Raw genomic sequence first — 18,247 nt, forward strand, 5'->3', positions numbered from 1 at the left:
CTTTCTGCTTTATCACTTGATGTTACTCAGTTGACTGATGCTCCGTTTGCTTACTCTCAAATTGGCTTCTTGGTTTGGGAGCTTCATTCCATGTTACTTCACATCGCTATTGGTTTCATAGCAATTGGCTTGTTACGGGTTCTATTCAATGGGTTCTATTCAATTGGGAGATGAAACTGCATTGGATATCATTGGCATAGGTGATAATAGACTGTAGTTTGATATTACTGCTTCTTTTGTGCTTCATGATGTACGTCATGTCCCGACTTTGACCAAAAGTCTTATTTCAATTGGACAATTGGATGATAATAGATACCATGTATCTTTTGGTGATTCTTTATGGAAGGTTATCCGTGGCAGTCTTATTTTTTCTAGAGTTGCCAAGGTTGACAGCCTCTATTCTTCGCTTGTTTTTGGGTCTATTGACTATATTTTGGTTGTGACTGATCTTTCACATGTATCTTTATAGTATGGTCACCTTGGACACACGTCTTTGAAAGGAATGAAAGTATTGACACATTTGCAATATCTCCCTTGGATTATTCTTGTTTTGATTTATGTAATCATTGTTTGTATTGTTGGTATACTTGTAAGTTGCATAAGAAGTTTGGTTTTGTGTGTGTGGGTGAGCCCTTGGCTCTTGTGCATTCAGATGTTTGTGGCCTCATACCCTATCAGTTCTTGGGTGGCACCACGAAGTATTCTACTATATTCATAGATGATTATTTGCATAAGGTTTGGGCCTATTCTATTAAGTAGAAATCGGATGTTTTGCCTACGTTTCAATGCTATCTCACCATGGTTGATTAGTTTGGGTATAGGCTAAAATACCTACGGTTTGACAATGGGGGTGAATATATCTCTCAGGCTTTTGAGCAACTATGTGATGATAGGAGTATTAAGCATCCTCGATTGCCCTATACACCCTACCCCAGAATGGTATTGTAGAGCATATGAATAGGACTATTCACAGGAAAGAGTCCATAATATGCTTAGTGAGGCAGGTTGACCATAGCACTTTTGGGATGAGGTAGTTACTACAACAGTGTATCTTGTTAATAGATTTCTATGCACTGCTCTTGGTAGTAGAGTTGCATAGGAGGTATCGTTTGGTAAAGCTCCCTCATATACACACTTGTCAGTCTTTGAATGTAAGGCTTTTTGCTATATTCCCAAAGACAAGTGCAATAAGTTGGGGGACTAAAGTTTGTTAAATGCATCTTCCTTAGATACGGGGATGCAAGTGAAAAGGGCTATCGTCTTTGGGATTTGCAAGCTCGAAAAATTAACCGTAGCCATGAGGTTATTTTCCAAGAGGAAAATATGTATATGAGACCAAAGCAGGTGATTGAGGTATAGAGGGTGATCTTTTAGGAGGAGCCTCCTGCCACAATACAGCTAGCCCCAGTGAGATAGCCTGTTATAGTTGTTGATGATGTAGTGGCCGAGGTTTTGCCTGTTGTGCAGGATCATGGTGTTGAGTAAAGAGGATAGGTTGTACAAGCCCCAAGCTAGTTTTGGGACGCTCCGCTAGAGCTTCACATCCTCTTGATTGCTATGAGCCTCTATGGATTATATCATGGTGGCAGACTCTGCTCAGCCACTTACCTATGAGGAGGCTATGTAGAGAAGTGATTATCATTTTAGGAGAGAGCTATGCAGTCTGAGTTTGATTCATTGCAGAAGAACCATACATGAAACTTAGTCTCCTTGTATGATGAAAAGCGTGCATTGCCATCAATTGGTTGCTAAGGGTTTTAAGTAAGAAAAGGGAGATAATTTTGATGAGATTTTCTCTCTTGTAGGCAAGATGGCTACCCTACGCTCGGTCTTGGCCTTGGTTGCTTAGTTGGATTTGGATCTTTATTAAATGGATATTAAGACGGCCTTTTTACATGGGGACCTGCATGAGGACATTTATATACAATAGCTTAAGGGCTTTGTGGACAAAGGCAATGAATGCCTAGTGTATAAATTGAAGAAAAGTTTTTATGAGATTAAGTAGACACCTAGGGAATGGTATTATAAGTTTGATGCTTTCATGCATTCACAAGGATATTCATGCAATGATATGGATTTGTGTATATACATAAAGAAGGTCCATAATGATAGCCTTATTATTTTGGTGTTTTATGTTGATGATATGCGTATTGTTGGAAGTATTGATGTTGAGCTGGATGCTTTAAAGACTCAATTCAAGAAGAGCTTTGAGATAAAAGACATGGGATAGACCTTACACCTACTTGGTATATGCATTACACACAATTGCTCTAAGGAACTTCTTTACTTGTCTTAGGAGTATATTCACAGAGTACTTAAGCGCTTCCATATGTAGGATGGTAAGCCTATTGGTTTTTCTTTATCTTCTCATGTGAAAGTTAGTCAGGCAAAGTGTCCCTTGTCAGATGATGAAAGCCAAGATGGCCAAGGTTCCATATACATCCACAATGGGCAATTCAATGTATGCCATGATAGTCACTTGATTTAACATAGCATTTGCAGTAGGAGTTGTGGTACATTATATGGCTACAACTCAGCAAAAAACATTGGGACATTGTAAAGGGTATTATGAGATACCTTAAATGCAATGCAAATATGTGGATTTGCTATAGTAGCTAGGATACAGAAGTCATGGTTTACACTGACTCAGATAATACAGGACATATAGATAGTAGGAAGTCCACCTATGGGTATGTTTTCACCTTTGTTGAAGGTACTATTTTTTTGATATCCAAGGTGGAGAAATGCATGGCCTTGTCTACTATTGAGACTAGTACATTGCAGCCACTAAGGATTGCAAGAAGGCCCTATGGTTAGGCCATTTGGTTATTGTTCTTGGTATGACTATGTTTCCTACACTACATTCAGATTCGATGAGCGCCATTCAATTGGTACATAATCCGGTCTTCCATGCGAAGATAAAGCACATTGAGGTGCGCTATCACTTCATCAAAGAGGTGGTAGAGAAGAAGTCCATTGAGCTTATTAAGAGTCCTATGGATAAAATCCTATAGATCTACTCCCTAAAAGTCTCCCAGTGGAATGTTATGCCTTCCTTAGGAAGATGACGGTCGAACATAGAATGAGATGATGTTTTTCCTCACCCTATTGTACTCTATGTACATGTTGTACTTTTCTTTTTTTCTTTTGCTCCTCACTTAGACAAATTCACCTTTGAGTGGGAGGTTGTTGGGGATTAAAGGGTGTCTGTGCCTAGCCGCTTACATTTACTTGTATATTGTATTCGCATACCTGTACACTATAGGTGGTAGGCATCTTTCACTATCACTTTATTCTTTATTGTTTTGGTGGCAATAGAATAAGGGAAGGCAAGTCACACATTGTGATTGTTAGAGTTTCCACACACTAATCTCTCTCTACTTACTTCAATCTCCATAGCTCTTGTTTGCTTTTTACTTCCGCTCGTGCTTTCACTTCCACTCCACCTTGGGTTCCTACTACAAAGATAAAAGCCTCCTAGACTCATTTGCCATGCCCTAGAAGTAGCCTTGTGGTCAAGTATTGCATGGTACCTTAGCAGTCCAATTTATCAAAGAATAGTTGTAAGTTGGCACACCTATATATACCATTCTCTGCAAAGAGTTAGACATAACTTTGAAGGACTTGTTTCATGTAATCTTCAATACTACAACATCACTTTTTAGTGTTTCAAGAATATTTTAGTAGCACTTGTTATACTTAATATATATCTTGCCAAGAGGAAAATTCTAACATGTTATACTTTCTAGCATTAATGATCAAGTGGTTTTTAGAACTATATCCCTTCTTTTCATAGTACTAACCAAGCAGGATCTTTCTTATAAAGAAGGTTTACTTCTTTTTTTCTGTATTAGTAATTCATTATCACATCCTCAAAATTGTCTGCCTACAGTGATAGCTGTTCTCCCTTTAAACTAATCTTGATACAAATTCCTTCTATCAGAATTCTAACCTGGATCTTTTTCTCCTGGGAATCCAGGCATTTGTTTTGAATCTGGTGGATATAATATCAAATCTGGCACTGGCTCAGAATTAGAACTTATGAAATATGACATGGGTGGTAGTGGGGCTGCTTTGGGTGCTGCATCTGCAATTGGTGCTTTAAAGCCAACGGGAGTTGAGGTAAGAAGCTTTGTGTTCATAATAAATATCTACATTTTGTGATAAAAAAGGGTTTGGGTCAAGGTGTTGGGCATAGAAGAAAATTTCCCATAAAATGGCAGTCATATATGTGTCAGTTTTTCTATTTATAGACAGGTTAACATAAAAACCGCTGGAGTCATCTTCAGATTCATAAACACGGGTTTGGATCACATAAAGCAAGCAATGCCAAACCTGGTTTTGTGATTTCTTCAGAAAGTTTCACCCAGAAAATGCTCTCAAGAACATTATTTCGAAGAGAGAAATTACAGGAAGCCCATGCCTATTGTCCACCTAGCAAGGACAGCATAGCTGATTTGTAGCAAACGTTTTAACAAGACCAAAAGACAATCGGCGTATATATTTTCTGACTCGGACAGGTGTGTGGTTAAACCATGCTGGGATTCCTCAATATTGTCTGAGTGAATGAGGTTTCCGGATATTGCTGGTGGCTGCTGTAGTCCACTGCTTTCCTGCTCCCTCTGAATGTGCACCTGCCCGCTGCTCCCCTTTCTTATACCTCCCATCTCTTTCCCCACATTGCCTGCTCCCACTTTCTCTTTTTCTCCCTTGTTCCTTATTGCTTCTTACCATTACACCAACACTTATGTTTGATGCTCAAGAGGAGAGGTGCCAATTACTGCTGTGAGGTAATGTCAATTGCCACAAGGCATCCTAGATATCTCACTGTGATCCCACGGTGATCCCCATGAAATTCTCATGCGGTCGCCACTCCAGCTGTCTAATGTTGCATACCCAAAATCCATAGGACTTAAGCCAATTAATTAGGGCACCTACTGCTCTCCAAAATATCTCCATGGCTGTTACAAAGGCCCTAAAATTATTATTATCCCTGTCTAGATAGACTGCTCTGTCATCAGCAAACTCCACATCGAGAAGCTCCTCAAACTCAAGGATGGGTAACTTGATGCCGCTGTTGAGCTAAAAATTCATTACATATTGACTAGCTCTTTAAAACAGCCTTCTCAAATCCCTCCCATCCCACCGTCTTCTAATCCACACCTTGATTTATTCTCTTCTTCATTCCAAAACTCTGGATTACACTCCACTTCCGCATCCAGCATACTACGAGTTGGATCCTCCAGCTCTGTTCCTAGCACTTTCTCTTTCTCCACACCATATTCTAGTTACCCTTACTTCACTACATCTTTGCCCCATGGTACATCATTAGGGGCAATGCTACCCTTTAGCACTATGCCTTTCACATACCCACAAATTAGCACTTCTTTTCACCCCAAGATGGCTGTGATGGGCATCCTCCTCACTATGCTTGATTACTCACCTCCCCACTTAATGACCTTCTAGACACAAGGATTCCCATCCTTTGCTTATGATTTGTCGTCACACACTCCATGGACCACTCCTACACAAGGGGTTTACATCTTTTTCTCCACGTGTCCATATCTCTCCTCTATGGGCTACTCATGTGGTTATCGTGCCTATGCCTTGTCAGTCCATGCCCACATTTGGATCCATTGTGCACACTTCCCGTATGCATGATGGGCTCTCTAGGATTAATTCCCACATTCTTTACTCCCCCACCCTACCCATCCTACAACATTAGCACTCCTATTGGTACAGCCAAGAATGCCTTTACAAATAAGACTTGTTTTAATAGGTCGCACTTGGTGGAACTTCATGCAAGAAGTGCTTAAACCTCAGGGATTTTGGGACCTTGTTGTTGGTCTAGAGCCTATGTTGGACCCTCTATTAGCTCACCCTGAGCACATCTGTCAATGGAGAGTCCGTAATGCCATAGTCAATGATGAGTTAATGTTGGGGTTACTTCCTAAGTTCCATTCTCAGTTACAACATTTTCCCCTCACATCTGAGCAATGATGTCATCTTATTGACCACTATGCGGTGTGAGATAGCACTCGGCATATTAATCTCACCTTTGAGCTTCGGGAGTTGTTCATTAAGGAGATGATTTGAAAGTCAAGTTGGTCGAATATCAACGATTATACTTGCTAAGTTCACCACTACTTCCATTTCATTTGTCACATTATCTCGTTGCCTCGATTGTTGACCTTCTATGAGTTTGAATGCCAATTCTTGCATTATGCAAGGCTGCATGATCAATTTCACAAAAAGTTCTCCATATACTCTTATTCAGAGAGGAGTCTTGTTGCTTCTTGTTCATAGGGGAAAACCGGCAGTAGCAAGAACTCACAAGATACAAAGGCAAGCCAAAACAAGGGTGACACCCCTTTCTTCAATAGAACTAAACAATCAAAACCCATGTGGCAAAACAACTCCCTAAGAAGAATAGGTTTTGCACACACTACAAGAGATCGAGCCATGTGGATGAGGAGTGTTGTACCAAGGCCTAGGGTCTTTCTCCTGAGAAACCCTAGCAGACCGCTACGACTACCTCCATTCCTACTGGACAGTCGAGTGGGGCTATGCCTTACGTTACTCCCCCATTTGCTCCATGTACCCTAGTGGATACTACTGGACATGTTGGATAATTTTAGTAGCCTATATCTTTCAGTACCCCTAAAGAATTAGCTAATTGGTATGCTAGCTGCCCACCCATTGCACTCTTTGCATCCATTCCTAGGTCATTCTCTACACCTCCATCTAGGACCACTTCATCCTGTGAGGCGTTTCATTGGCAACACCCTGTTGATGGACGTACGCGACGGTGGCCCCATCTTAGTTTTTTTCCTTGCTTTAGTCTTCATTAGATTCACTCACATATATACCCTCATTGCATTGTTCTTTTCGTTAGCTTTGATTTCTTACTTTTGTTTTGCTTTGGAGCATCTCTTTATTGATCTCAGTTTTGCAGATTCTGATCTCACTTGTAGGGTTTTACATTTCAGTGTAGGGCTAACATGCAAATTTGCATTGTTCGTTGAACCACATTGAACTTTTTTGTTTTTTGTTTTTTTTTTTGTGGAAAGTTAATTTTAGAGGTAGTGGTTGATTAAGTAACAGTGACCTAGAATACGGGAATAGGGATGGTACACCCAACACATCACAAAACAGTACAAGCTTATCCAACCACTCGAAGATGTTGATGACAAGGAAATGAAGTATCATGTGAAGAAGGATGGTGGTGTAGTCTGTCAGTGGAAACAGCTTGGGATTTGTGGAGGGGTACTTTGCACAATGGGATGCATAATATGCGACATGCTGAAGAATACTCATACAGCAAATGCCACTTGGACAGTGTGCCTCATGGGAAAATTGTTTACTTGCCCAAGTGTTCTAGTACAAAGACGATGAAATCATGCAATGCATAGGGGAAGATACAACAGAGAGGGAAGGGCGATGTTGAAGACAAGTGCCGAAACCTGTAGAATACCAAGAAGGATAGGAATCCCCTCTCAACCTGGATGTTGATGTTAAAGAAGGAAGAGGAGCCTGAAGATGTCGATCTTCATATGGTGTCAAGAACCATGTGGATGAAGAGGATGAAGCATCCCTACTGGAAGAGCAAGAATAGAAGTCACCGCCATGAGAGCATCAAGAGAGACGCTTCACGATTCGCCACGCAAGGGAAAGCCTCTATGCTCGTAGAAGAGCAAAACTCCAAGTAGATGGAACCATGAAAGGAATTGCGCGCATCTCCTGTCTCCAACTTAGAAAGTACTAGTGCGAGCTTGTATGTTAGCTCTACACTGAAATACATAACCCTAGAAAAGATATCAAAATCTGCAAGCACAAAGGTGAGTAGTGAGATACTTCAAAAAATAAAAATAAAAATAAAGGAAAGCAAAGCTAAGTTCAATGCAATGAGTATGTAAGTATGCAGCAAAAGTCTTAAAAAAGCGAAAGGCTAAGTGTGTGGCTACCATTGCATATGGCAAGGTGGGGAAGGGGTCCTAGAAGGTGCAGTGAATGCCTTAGGAATGGATGCGTAAAGTGTGTTAGGTGAGCCACTAGCAGACCAATCAGCCAATCCTTCAAGAGTAGTGGTGAAGGAGATAGATTGCTGAGATGGTCTGTGTGCCACATATCCAATAGCTATTGGGACGAGGCAGTCACAGTAGTCTACTGTGGTTTTCTAGGAAGAAGATCCTGGGCCTTGGTACGACACTCCTTGCCCATATGGCCCGACCTCTAGCAATGTGTGCAAAACCTATTTTTTAAAGGAATTTGCTACCAAAGGGATCGTGTTTCTTTGGTTCCATTGAAGGAAGTAGTGTCACCCTTTTTTTGGCTTGCATTTGCATCTTGCAAGTTCTTGCCATGGTGGTTTTTCCTCTTGGAAACCCTTGCCCCTTTGAATAGATGTCTATGGAGGACTTCTTATGGACTTGATGCAGCCTTGCATAACACAAGAATTAGCACTCAAAATCGTAGAAGGTTAGCAATCTAGGTTGTGAGATAATGTGTTGGATAAAATGGAAGTATTTGTCAGGCAACTTGTCCAAGAAGAATGTGACATGATTGTCACCACATGTAGCAAACTTAGCTAGTAAATGCTGATATTCAGATAACTTGACTTTCAGGATCATTCCCTTGATGGAAAACTCTTGAAGCTCAAAATCGAGATTGATACATCGAGTGCGATCTCAAGCCACTAGTGGTAAATGAGATGACTCCAATGCTCAAATGTGAGGGAAAAATGTTGTAACTGAGAGTGGAATTCAGAAAACAACCCCTGCATCAACTCAAGATTGGCTGTGGCATTGTGGGTTCTCCATTGACATATGTGATTAGGGTGAGCTAATTGGGGGTCCCCGGTACCAGTGACAAGGTCCCAAAGTCCTTGAGATTCAAGCACTCATGAAGTTTGACCAATCGGTGAAATTTAACCTCTTAAAACGAGTCTTATCCATAAAGGCATTCTTGGCTGTGGCAACAAGAGTGGTAGTGCTAGGAGATGGAGGTGTGTAATGGGGGTAGGGCGAATAGGGGGGATAGGGTGGGGGAATGCAGTACACTTGGGAAGGAATCCTAGAGTACCCACTATGCATATGAGAAGTGTGCACAGTGGAGCCAAATGTGGACAGGGGAGGAGTGGGTATGGGTGGACACTTCGGAAGGAATCCCAGAGTGCCCACCATGGATATGATAAGTGTGCACAACGGAGTCAAATGTGGGCATGGGCGGACTGGGTGTGGCCATGGTAATTGGTCGAGGAGCCCATGGTGGAGGGATAGTGACACAGAGAGCAAAGGATGGAAATCCTTGCGTAGAAGTGACCCAAGGGATGTGTGACGACATCCATAAGCAGAGCATGAATAGCCTTGCGTCTGAAAGGTCTTGTAGGGGATTTGTGAGTGTTTCGGAGTAGTGAGGGGGATGCCCATCACAACCATCCCAGAGTGGAGGATGTGGTAAAGTGGGGATATATGGAAGATATAGTGTTAAAGGGTGGCATTCTTCCTAACGATGCACCAAGAGGTGGAGTTATTGGAGGGTAGGTAGATGGTGGGATGGAGAACGAGAAAGTGTTAGAAGTGGAGATGGAAGATCCACCAGAGAAACAGAAGAGAGTTTTGACTCATATGACTCAAAAGGATCTAGTTGAAACACAAGGCCTAGCCGTGATGAAGGAGATGGATCCCCAAATGCGTCAAATGTTGTGGCCCCTCCAAGATTAGGGAGATCGGCAGTCTCACCAATCGGTCCAAACAAAATAGTAGCACTCATTGAAGCGTAAACCGAACTGTATGTGATGCATAAGTACTCAAACTCTTCATTCGTAAGATGACCAAAATGAAAAGAAGAAGATGTAAAGGTGAAGGTATGCCTGCGTCCTCCTTGAGATCATAATGCCTTCTCAGAGCCTCCAAAGATGGAGAAGCGTGATAGGGCATCTTAGGGTTCTTCGAAGAAGGTGTTTGAGACATTATGAGTTAAAATCGAGTCGTGTGTGAGTGTTGCACAAAGATAGCCTCCACAATCACCATAGGATAGTCTTTAGAAGAGCGCCAGATCTGATACCATGTGAAGATATGTTAGGGTTTGCACTGAGGAAACACAACATATACCAAGACTAAAACACAAAGATTCAAACAGAGACAAGAAAACTCAAACCCTAAATGCAAAATGCAAAAACTCAAAACTCAAACATAGAGACAAACATAGAGAAAAGAAACTCTGAAGTGAATGAATGCTGTAAATGAATGTAAGAGTGTATAGAATGCCCAAGAGCAGAGCAATGAAGTGTCAGAGAGTGACGTCCACGGGAGATGGATCTCAAGTGCAATAACCACTAATCAGAGATGAGAAAGTGTTGAATAATGAAGGGTAGCAAGCTGGTCACCAAAACACAGCAATCAGAGGCTGAAATTTGGTAAACGCATCATTGTATCACCAGAGGAAGGCTGAAAACTAATCATCCAACACAGAAAATTGTCAGGTGATAACATGAGAGGTGTTTGCTGATGTACACCGCTTGCTAGACAGCAAAAATGCAAGCACTATAGCAATCGCCCGGTGGGAGGGATGGCAACAGTCTATCACTTGGCACCAGATGTTGAAAACGTAGGCTGTTCAGGTGCTATGATGACACAGCAGATGGAGACCTCCAAACAGCAAGGAGATGGCTGAAAACAGGTCGCCTAGGGTTGGATAGTGATAGACTGAGTTGGTGATGGTTGGACAGCAGATGGTAGGTGGCTGATGGCTGAAACTTACACGATAGAGTGAGAAACCTGCACCCAAGGATCAAGCTGAATGGTGGGCAGCTTGTCTATTTATAGATGTTGAAGGGTGACCCGAAAAATTAGGGTTTTGGGGGACCATTGAAACTCTCTCAAATTGTGCACTAAATTTGTGTTTTTCATTAATTAAACGTTTTTGGGGCTGTTTAAAAATGCTAATCAGCTGTAAAGCATGTTTTAGCTCAAGATCTAAATCTCAAGGAGGGTCCTTTGGGTGTTTGTAAGGGCAAATGGGACACTCATTGGATTGTTGGTTATATATGCCCCTAATGGCAAGTAGGAGAGAGGACAATTTTGGAACCCCATCAATCCAATCTCTACCTCGTATTGATGATTGAGAGTAGGGGGGGATTTTCATACGGTAGAGAGTTTGGAGGATAGAAGGGGCAGATGCATCGATAGGAATGCAGGCTGCTTGCAAGATTTTTTTCTTCTGAATCAAAGGACAAAACCCATGGTTCATGGCAAAGTTTGGTATATTACTTGGTTCAGTTCAATTTTCTAGAAACGACAAGGCGATTGGAACCAAGGTCTTCTCTGGGATAGACAAACTTTATGTAGATGGCTGGGCCTATGACAAAGGGGGCTTAGTTGCCATTGTTCTAGGGACCACTTTGTCAAGCCACACAGGTGCAGTTGGTTCTTATGGAGGGAATCAAGGGAATTGTTACATGTGTTGAGTTTTTATCCACCTACTATGATGAGGTTTTGAGGGAGGATATTACTAGGATTTGAGGGATCCTAGTGGGGGCAAGGCCCTTCTCAGCTAGTATGATAGCTAAGGACTTGGGTTGGGAGCCTAGAGGAGATTGGCTCTTTTTTCAAGGAAGCAAGCTAGGAGTAGGAGAGAGGGCCACTTGAAGAGGGAGAGAGAAGGGGGGAGGGGCTCTGCTAGAGCTTCATTGGCAGCACTTCTAGAGAGGACATAGGCAGGGAACATGGTCAATAAACCTTAACTGATGGGTGTGGAGGGTGCTCCTCCACCATCGCATTTGCAAAGGTCCTGTCCCAATAAATGACATGCTCAAAAGATCTGCTAATCTGGGCTACATGGGGCAAAAAGTTTTCATCTAGGCCAAGAAATGAATTGCGATAGCTGTACCATCCCCAAGCATTGAGTAATCCTTGCCCTCAATCCATCCGTAAAAGAAGGCCACTCCAGTCTAAACATTGAGCGAGCTAGTGGCAAGCACCATTGCAGACTGCTCTGAATTGTAAAACACCCCTTCGATAGCAGGGTTACTTTCCATAATTGTTGCAGAGGTGCCTATGAAAGATGCATGTATTATGTATCTCAATCTGTGGATCAGTGGTTCGTCCACATGCCATAAACGATGTCTCCAAGGCCACCAGTCTATTTCTAATGTAAGATGAAGATGGACCGGCTACTATCTCCCAAACCAGGCTTCTCCTTCTTGTTGGTGTGTGGGTTCTTGTTTTGTTGAATTGTCTGAGGTTTTCTGGTTGCATGTTGTTGCATGTGGGGAGGGAGAATCAAGGAGGAGAGTGCAGACACTGCCCAAAAGAGCATTGGCAAAGCAGGGGGAATGGATTCCTTGGCAGGTGGGCAGGTTGGGCAGGCAGGCGGGAGTAGCAAGGAATGGGCAGTGAGGGCTAGCTGGTGGGAGGAGCAGGCTGGTGGGGGACCGAGGAAGGGGCGTAACAACTGAGGGGTGAGAGGAGGGGCAGGTGAGAGCTGGAGGGGGAGGAGCTAGAAGAGAAGGCACATGGTGTTAGCAGGGCTGACAGGGGTAACTGCAGGGTGTTGGGGGGGGACTGGAGGAGCAGGCGGACAATGGTGGCAGGGAAGTCATGGTGGCAGCAGCCTAGCAATACTAGCCTGGTAGTCACCAGCAGCAACTGGATTGTCCTCACAATGGTATACCTTGAACTTCACAAGGCAGTTTTTGGATTCCCATGCCTACCAAAAGAAAATCAGTGATCGCATTCTTGTCAGACTTGGTTCACATTGGAGGACGATTGATTTGGACCCTCTCACCAGGATATACTCCAGAAACACTAGAGCTACCTTTTGTTGACCTTTTGAACCTTCTAGAGAGAGATGAATAGGTCCGATTTCGCAGGAAAGGTATTGAGGAAAAGGATTTGATCCAAGATGCATCCTTTACTCAACATAGCCATGAAAACCAAAAGATATTTTGAAAATGGTGGGATGAAAACATATATGTATAAAAAAGGTAGTTATTCCACAGAAGGCCCCATAAGGCAAAAGATACATATTTCGGTTGGATATAAGAACAAGGATGGGGGACTAAATCAGCTGAATGCAATAAATGGAAAGCTACTCAAAATTGAGGAAACCAAAAATAGGAACAAGGATGCGGAAACAAATCAGCTGAATGAAACACATGCAAAGCTACCTCAAAATTGAAGAAACCAAAAAGGTTATAAAGGTGGGAAGGCAATCGATGCAGAAAGAAGTCATATCACCTTGGATTTGAAAAAATAACATTGAAATGGAAGGTTTTAAGTGTTGATGTATGCATAGTTGATGTATTGCCATCTATCCGATGACAATGGATCTCTTGTATTTTAGTGTACTGTTTTTGTAGTATGCTGCTGAGTCTTAATCACTGTGTTGAGTGTTTACATTCAGTAGGCAATAGCAGATTATGCTTATTCATTTGCAGGAGGACCAGCCATGCACATGACTTTATAGATAATGTATATGCCAATGGTTTGATATGAAACAAGAAAGTAGCAGGGAACAACGAAAATGTCTAATTCAAGAAGACAGATTAATCAATGATGCACTTCGATTTAACCCAATATATGCTGTGCAGAATTCTCCAGACTAGGCTTGTTGAAAAATAAAGTTGGAAATGCGACTTCCAGTTCCTTAACATCTATTGGAAATTGGTTTGAACAGGTGCATTTCATCTCTGCAGTTTGTGAGAATATGATCAGTGGAAAAAGCATGCATCCAGGAGATATTGTGACTGCTGCAAATGGGAAGACAATAGAGGTTTACACATATTTGTATGCCTTCGAATTATGTCTTGTTTTTTAAATTTGAGCATCATGCAATTTAATTGACACATATATTGGTACTGTAGGTGGCTAACACAGATGCAGAGGGTAGACTTCCATTGGCAGATTCACTTGTCTATGCATGTGGACTTCATGTTGATGCGGTATACAGCTATAATTTCTCTTCTATAAATTATTTGGTTGCTAGACTTGTCATCTTAAATGTTTCATTCTCTACTTCAGCTTTCCAAATTTCTTTGCCTTTGACAAATGTTTCTTTAAAATAGAAATTCTATTTGTCACATGAAGTCCATCCCAACACAAACCAACCCCCCCCCCTGATGAAGAGTATGTATATTAGTCAAAAGAAAAGTACAAAAGTCAGGGCAAGGTCATTGAAGAGACTGCCCACCGAAGCATCTCTGGTCAAAATATCAGCATGCTGAATAAGATCAAGCTGCCACTAAGGAAGTCTCTGAAGCTTCACAGAATGACACTGGATGCCCGAGGCAGCATTGAAAATAGGACGCATTGCAAGTGATCCTAAATGCCAACGATCCGAGAATCTGAAAAAGTGAAACAGGATCTTCAAATGAGGTTGCATCAAACCATGATATTTAGCCAGGCCAAAGACCCAATCATGTTGGGTATTTCACTCACGCCTCACTTACGCCTACGCTCACATAGGAGTGTCGGTGATCAATAGGACACTGGGGCACTTTTTACTCTCGGTAGGAGAGGTTTTTTCCCCAGACTTATGGTATTATTTCGTATGTGCTTATGACACACACTTACGGGCACTTACCGTGTTCAGGTGTGAACACCCCCTTACAACCCTAAGGTTTAAGGGTTGTACCTTGTACTTTCAGTTTTACACTCTTTCAGTCTATTGCATTGGGTGTCGTGCTTCACTCTCTACTGTCTACTGTTTTTCTGTGCTGAGCTTCGATCCTGTCCTCTCTCACATTTGGTATCAGAGCAGTGGCTCTACTCTGCTCAGCTTGACACACCAGTCTGCTGTACGGACCACTATGGCCACGTCCTGACAACATAGCCCGTCAGTCTCACAGCACCTTGCTTGCCAGCTCGCTAGCGCTGCCCCCCTCAATAGCTCGACCTGCTTCTTCCCACGTCAAACAGTCACCAGCCTGCCTGGGCCCTCGCCTGCTACACAGTCTCTGTCCAATCTTCAGATGCCCTGTCAGCTCTACTGCACGCCCCACACATCAGTCACGTTGCATGTGCCAGAGAACGGCGCCTGCCTGCAGTCGCTAAGCCCATCTGTAGCAGCGCCTGTACCAGCCGATTCCTGCCTGAGGCCTCTTGCTTGCCCATCGATTGCGCCCCTGTGCTGTCCGTCACCTGCTCTGCCCCTGCCCTGCGACGTCTGTCGCTTCGCCCGCCAGCTCGCCTGCGACGTTCCACCCGACAGTTCTCCTGTCCACAGCTGGTCCACCTGCCGCCAGTCAACTTGTCGAACACCTGCCTGACGGCTCTGCGTCAGTAAATCGTAAATTTTTTGGTATTTTTTAAAATTTTTAATTTCCTGCAATTTCTTGAAGTAGAGGTTCCCATACCATAGACGCAAAATTTAGGAAACGTGTCTAGGACACATTGAATGCAATTTTTGGACACATTCATCAAAATTTTTTGAGGCTTTTATGTTTTCTAGGAACATTGGTATACACACTACAGTTACAATCACTAACAGACTATTTTGACAAACCCAAGGCAAGAAATTTTGGGGATTTTGCTGGTATAGTGTTGCTGAACACTGATTGCTTGCAGAAAGTTATTTCCTGCAATTTCTGGAAATTTTTAGATTTCTAGTGTAGTCTTGCTTCAACATTGCTTTTTTGCATCTTTATTTGGTAATTGAAAATCATGGCAAATCAAGGAGGACATGTTTTCACCTATGTATTCAAAGAGGACAGATTGGATGGAAATAACTATTCACTTTGGTCCTTCATGATGAATAATGCACTTGTGGCCAAAAATCTTTGGGATTATGTTAGTGGAGAAGAAGCTCGACGTGGAGTTGTGTCTCCAGTTACTCCTCCTCCAGGAGGACGTGTACCACGGGCACCTCAACTTGCTCCACTTCAGCAGCTTCCCCAAAGAACAACAGCTCAAAAAGCATGGGATACACGGGATGCACAGGCTTTGCCGCTGATTGCATTGGCAGTTCAACGGTCAATCATCCCCCACATTCGTTCAACAGCTTCTTCACGAGAAGCTTGGCTAACTTTGGAGCAGATGTTTGTAGGCAAGAATGAGACTTCCATTTCTTTCTTAAAGAAAGAGCTAGAGACATTGAAAATGGATGAAGGTGATTCTATTTAGGATCACTTGAACAAAATTCAGGACTTACGAGAGCAACTCATGAATGTTGATTAATACTATTCGGATGTACAGATGATATCTACCACTTTGAACTCATTACCTCTTTCGTACTTGGCTTTTCATACGGCCTTTAACCTCACCATGAGGATTGCTGGGCAGCCAATCACTTTTCTTCAGTTAGTCAGTTTGCTTCTAGAGGAGAAGCAAATACGGAGGAATAGTGGTGTGGATGCTATAGCCTCTGAGCAAGCTTTTATGGCTAGACAGAAGGGCAAAGGCAGGCAAGTGAAGAATGCTCCGCAGAGTTCTGGGACTTCTGGCACATCACAGGCAAACAAAAAACAAGGGGGCACGCAAGACAAAAAGGGAAAATGCCATTATTGTAAGAAGCCAGGCCACTACATTATTGAGTCCAGAAAGCGCATTGTCAAAGAGAAGAAAAAGGAGTCAGGAATGTCTGTTTCTGATGCTCCTTCCACTGCTACTGAGTCCGCGTCCTTTGTTGCAGACAGAGACTATTGTTTTTATACGTGCAGGGACTATTGTCAAAGAGAAGAAAAAGGAGTCAGGAATGTCTGTTTCTGATACTCCTTCCACTGCTACTGAGTCCGCGTCCTTTGTGTGCAGACAGGGACTATTGTTTCTAATGCTCCTTCCACTGCTACTGAGTCCACGTCCTTTGTTGTAGACAGGGACTATTGTTTTTACACATGCAGTTATGACACCTCTTGGGCAGATCGAGCATTCAGCTCTACTGAGGATGCAGACACTTGGTTTTTTGACAGTGGTGCTTCTAGGCATATCACATCTCGCAGAGATTTATTTGCATCTGTTCATGCAGCTCCAGTTGGCAAGTCTGTATAGTGTGCTAACAATGCATCATACCCTGTTAGAGGTATTGGGGAGATTGTGCTCACAGCCATTGATGGCTCTATTCTTTGCCTACAGGATGCTTTATTTGTGCCAGGCATAAAGAAAAATTTGCTCTCTATCTCTTCTTTGGCACGTTGTGGATTGCAGGTCACATTTGATGATGACAGATGCATGGTGAGAGACAAAGAACACATGACTTTGGTCTTGACAGGCACTTTATGTCATGGGTTATATGAGTTGGATGCTCTTTCAGTTGATCAGTCAACGTATTTGACATCCACTCTTACTCCTGCTATGATATAGGTAAAGTTATGGCATGCTAGGATGGGGCATGTCAAGGCATCGCTTTTCGTTTCCCCGTGATGTTGCTTTTAGAGTAAGAGCCAGGTTGCAGTTAGTGCATTCAGATGTATGTGGGCCTATGCAGACAAAGTCATTGGGAGAATGTTACTATTTTGTGACTTTTATTGACGACTTTACTCGATTTGACTGGGTCTACTCTTTGTTCAAAAAGTCAAAAGTGTATGATGCATTCTTGGCTTTTATTGCACTTGTTGAAAACCAGTCTGGTTGTAAAATTAAGACTTTCCATTCGGACCGAGGAGGGGAACACATGTCCTCTATGTTGAATTCCTTTTTGAAGCAGAAGGGCATTGTCCATTAGTACACTACTGCTTATACTCCATAGCAGAATGGGGTTGCAGAAAGAAAGAATCAGTCACTCATGGAGATGGCCAGATGTATGCTAAAGGCAAAGAGCGTGCCTCACAGTTTTTGGATGGAAGCAGTCATGTGTGCTTGCCATGTTTTGAACAGATGCCCCACCAAAGCATTGAAGAAAATTACACCTTTTGAGGCTTGGAACAACCGGAAACCTTCTGTTGGACACTTTCGTACCTTTGGGTGCCTTGCATATGCACATATTCCAAAGGTACTCAGGAGAAAGTTGGATAACAAGGCTGTTAAATGCATTTTTATGGGATATAGCTGTGAGAGTAAAGGCTACAGACTCTATGATCGTGTTTCTAAAAAGGTGTTTGTCAGTAGGGATGTACTATTTGATGAAAAATCAGAATTGTCCCTAACTGGTTTAGACACATATCAGGCTGCCCGTGATGTATTTGAAGGGCTGTTGCCCATTACATTTGGTGATTCAGTTGGAGTTTCACCAAGTGAACTCAATGTTCAGCTAGCTGCTTCTTTGGAAAATGCAGAAAATCAGCCATTGGCTGATCTGAATATTCAGCAAAGTG

The 18,247-nt window shown here is 42.6% G+C and overlaps 1 protein-coding gene across 6 annotated transcripts in view; it reads left to right on the plus strand.

Annotated features, from left to right (window-relative positions):
* Nucleotides 1-18,247, plus strand: part of LOC148010790 (leucine aminopeptidase 1-like) — a 98,667-nt gene that overhangs the window by 39,933 nt on the left and 40,487 nt on the right. For all 6 annotated transcript variants that reach the window (XR_015689582.1, XM_087672147.1, XM_087672150.1 and 3 more), the window contains exons 9-11: nucleotides 3,980-4,122; nucleotides 13,678-13,773; nucleotides 13,865-13,942. Coding sequence is in view for 5 of the 6 variants with exons in the window: in XM_087672147.1 (XP_087528273.1) it covers nucleotides 3,980-4,122; nucleotides 13,678-13,773; nucleotides 13,865-13,942 (317 nt within the window). In the remaining variant the exon portion in view is untranslated. The remainder of the gene's footprint in view (nucleotides 1-3,979; nucleotides 4,123-13,677; nucleotides 13,774-13,864; nucleotides 13,943-18,247) is intronic.

The sequence above is a fragment of the Lygodium microphyllum genome, chromosome 29 (assembly GCF_053477565.2).
Source record: "Lygodium microphyllum isolate KBCC chromosome 29, Lygodium_microphyllum_v1.1.10, whole genome shotgun sequence".
Classification (NCBI taxonomy): Eukaryota; Viridiplantae; Streptophyta; class Polypodiopsida; order Schizaeales; family Lygodiaceae; genus Lygodium; species Lygodium microphyllum.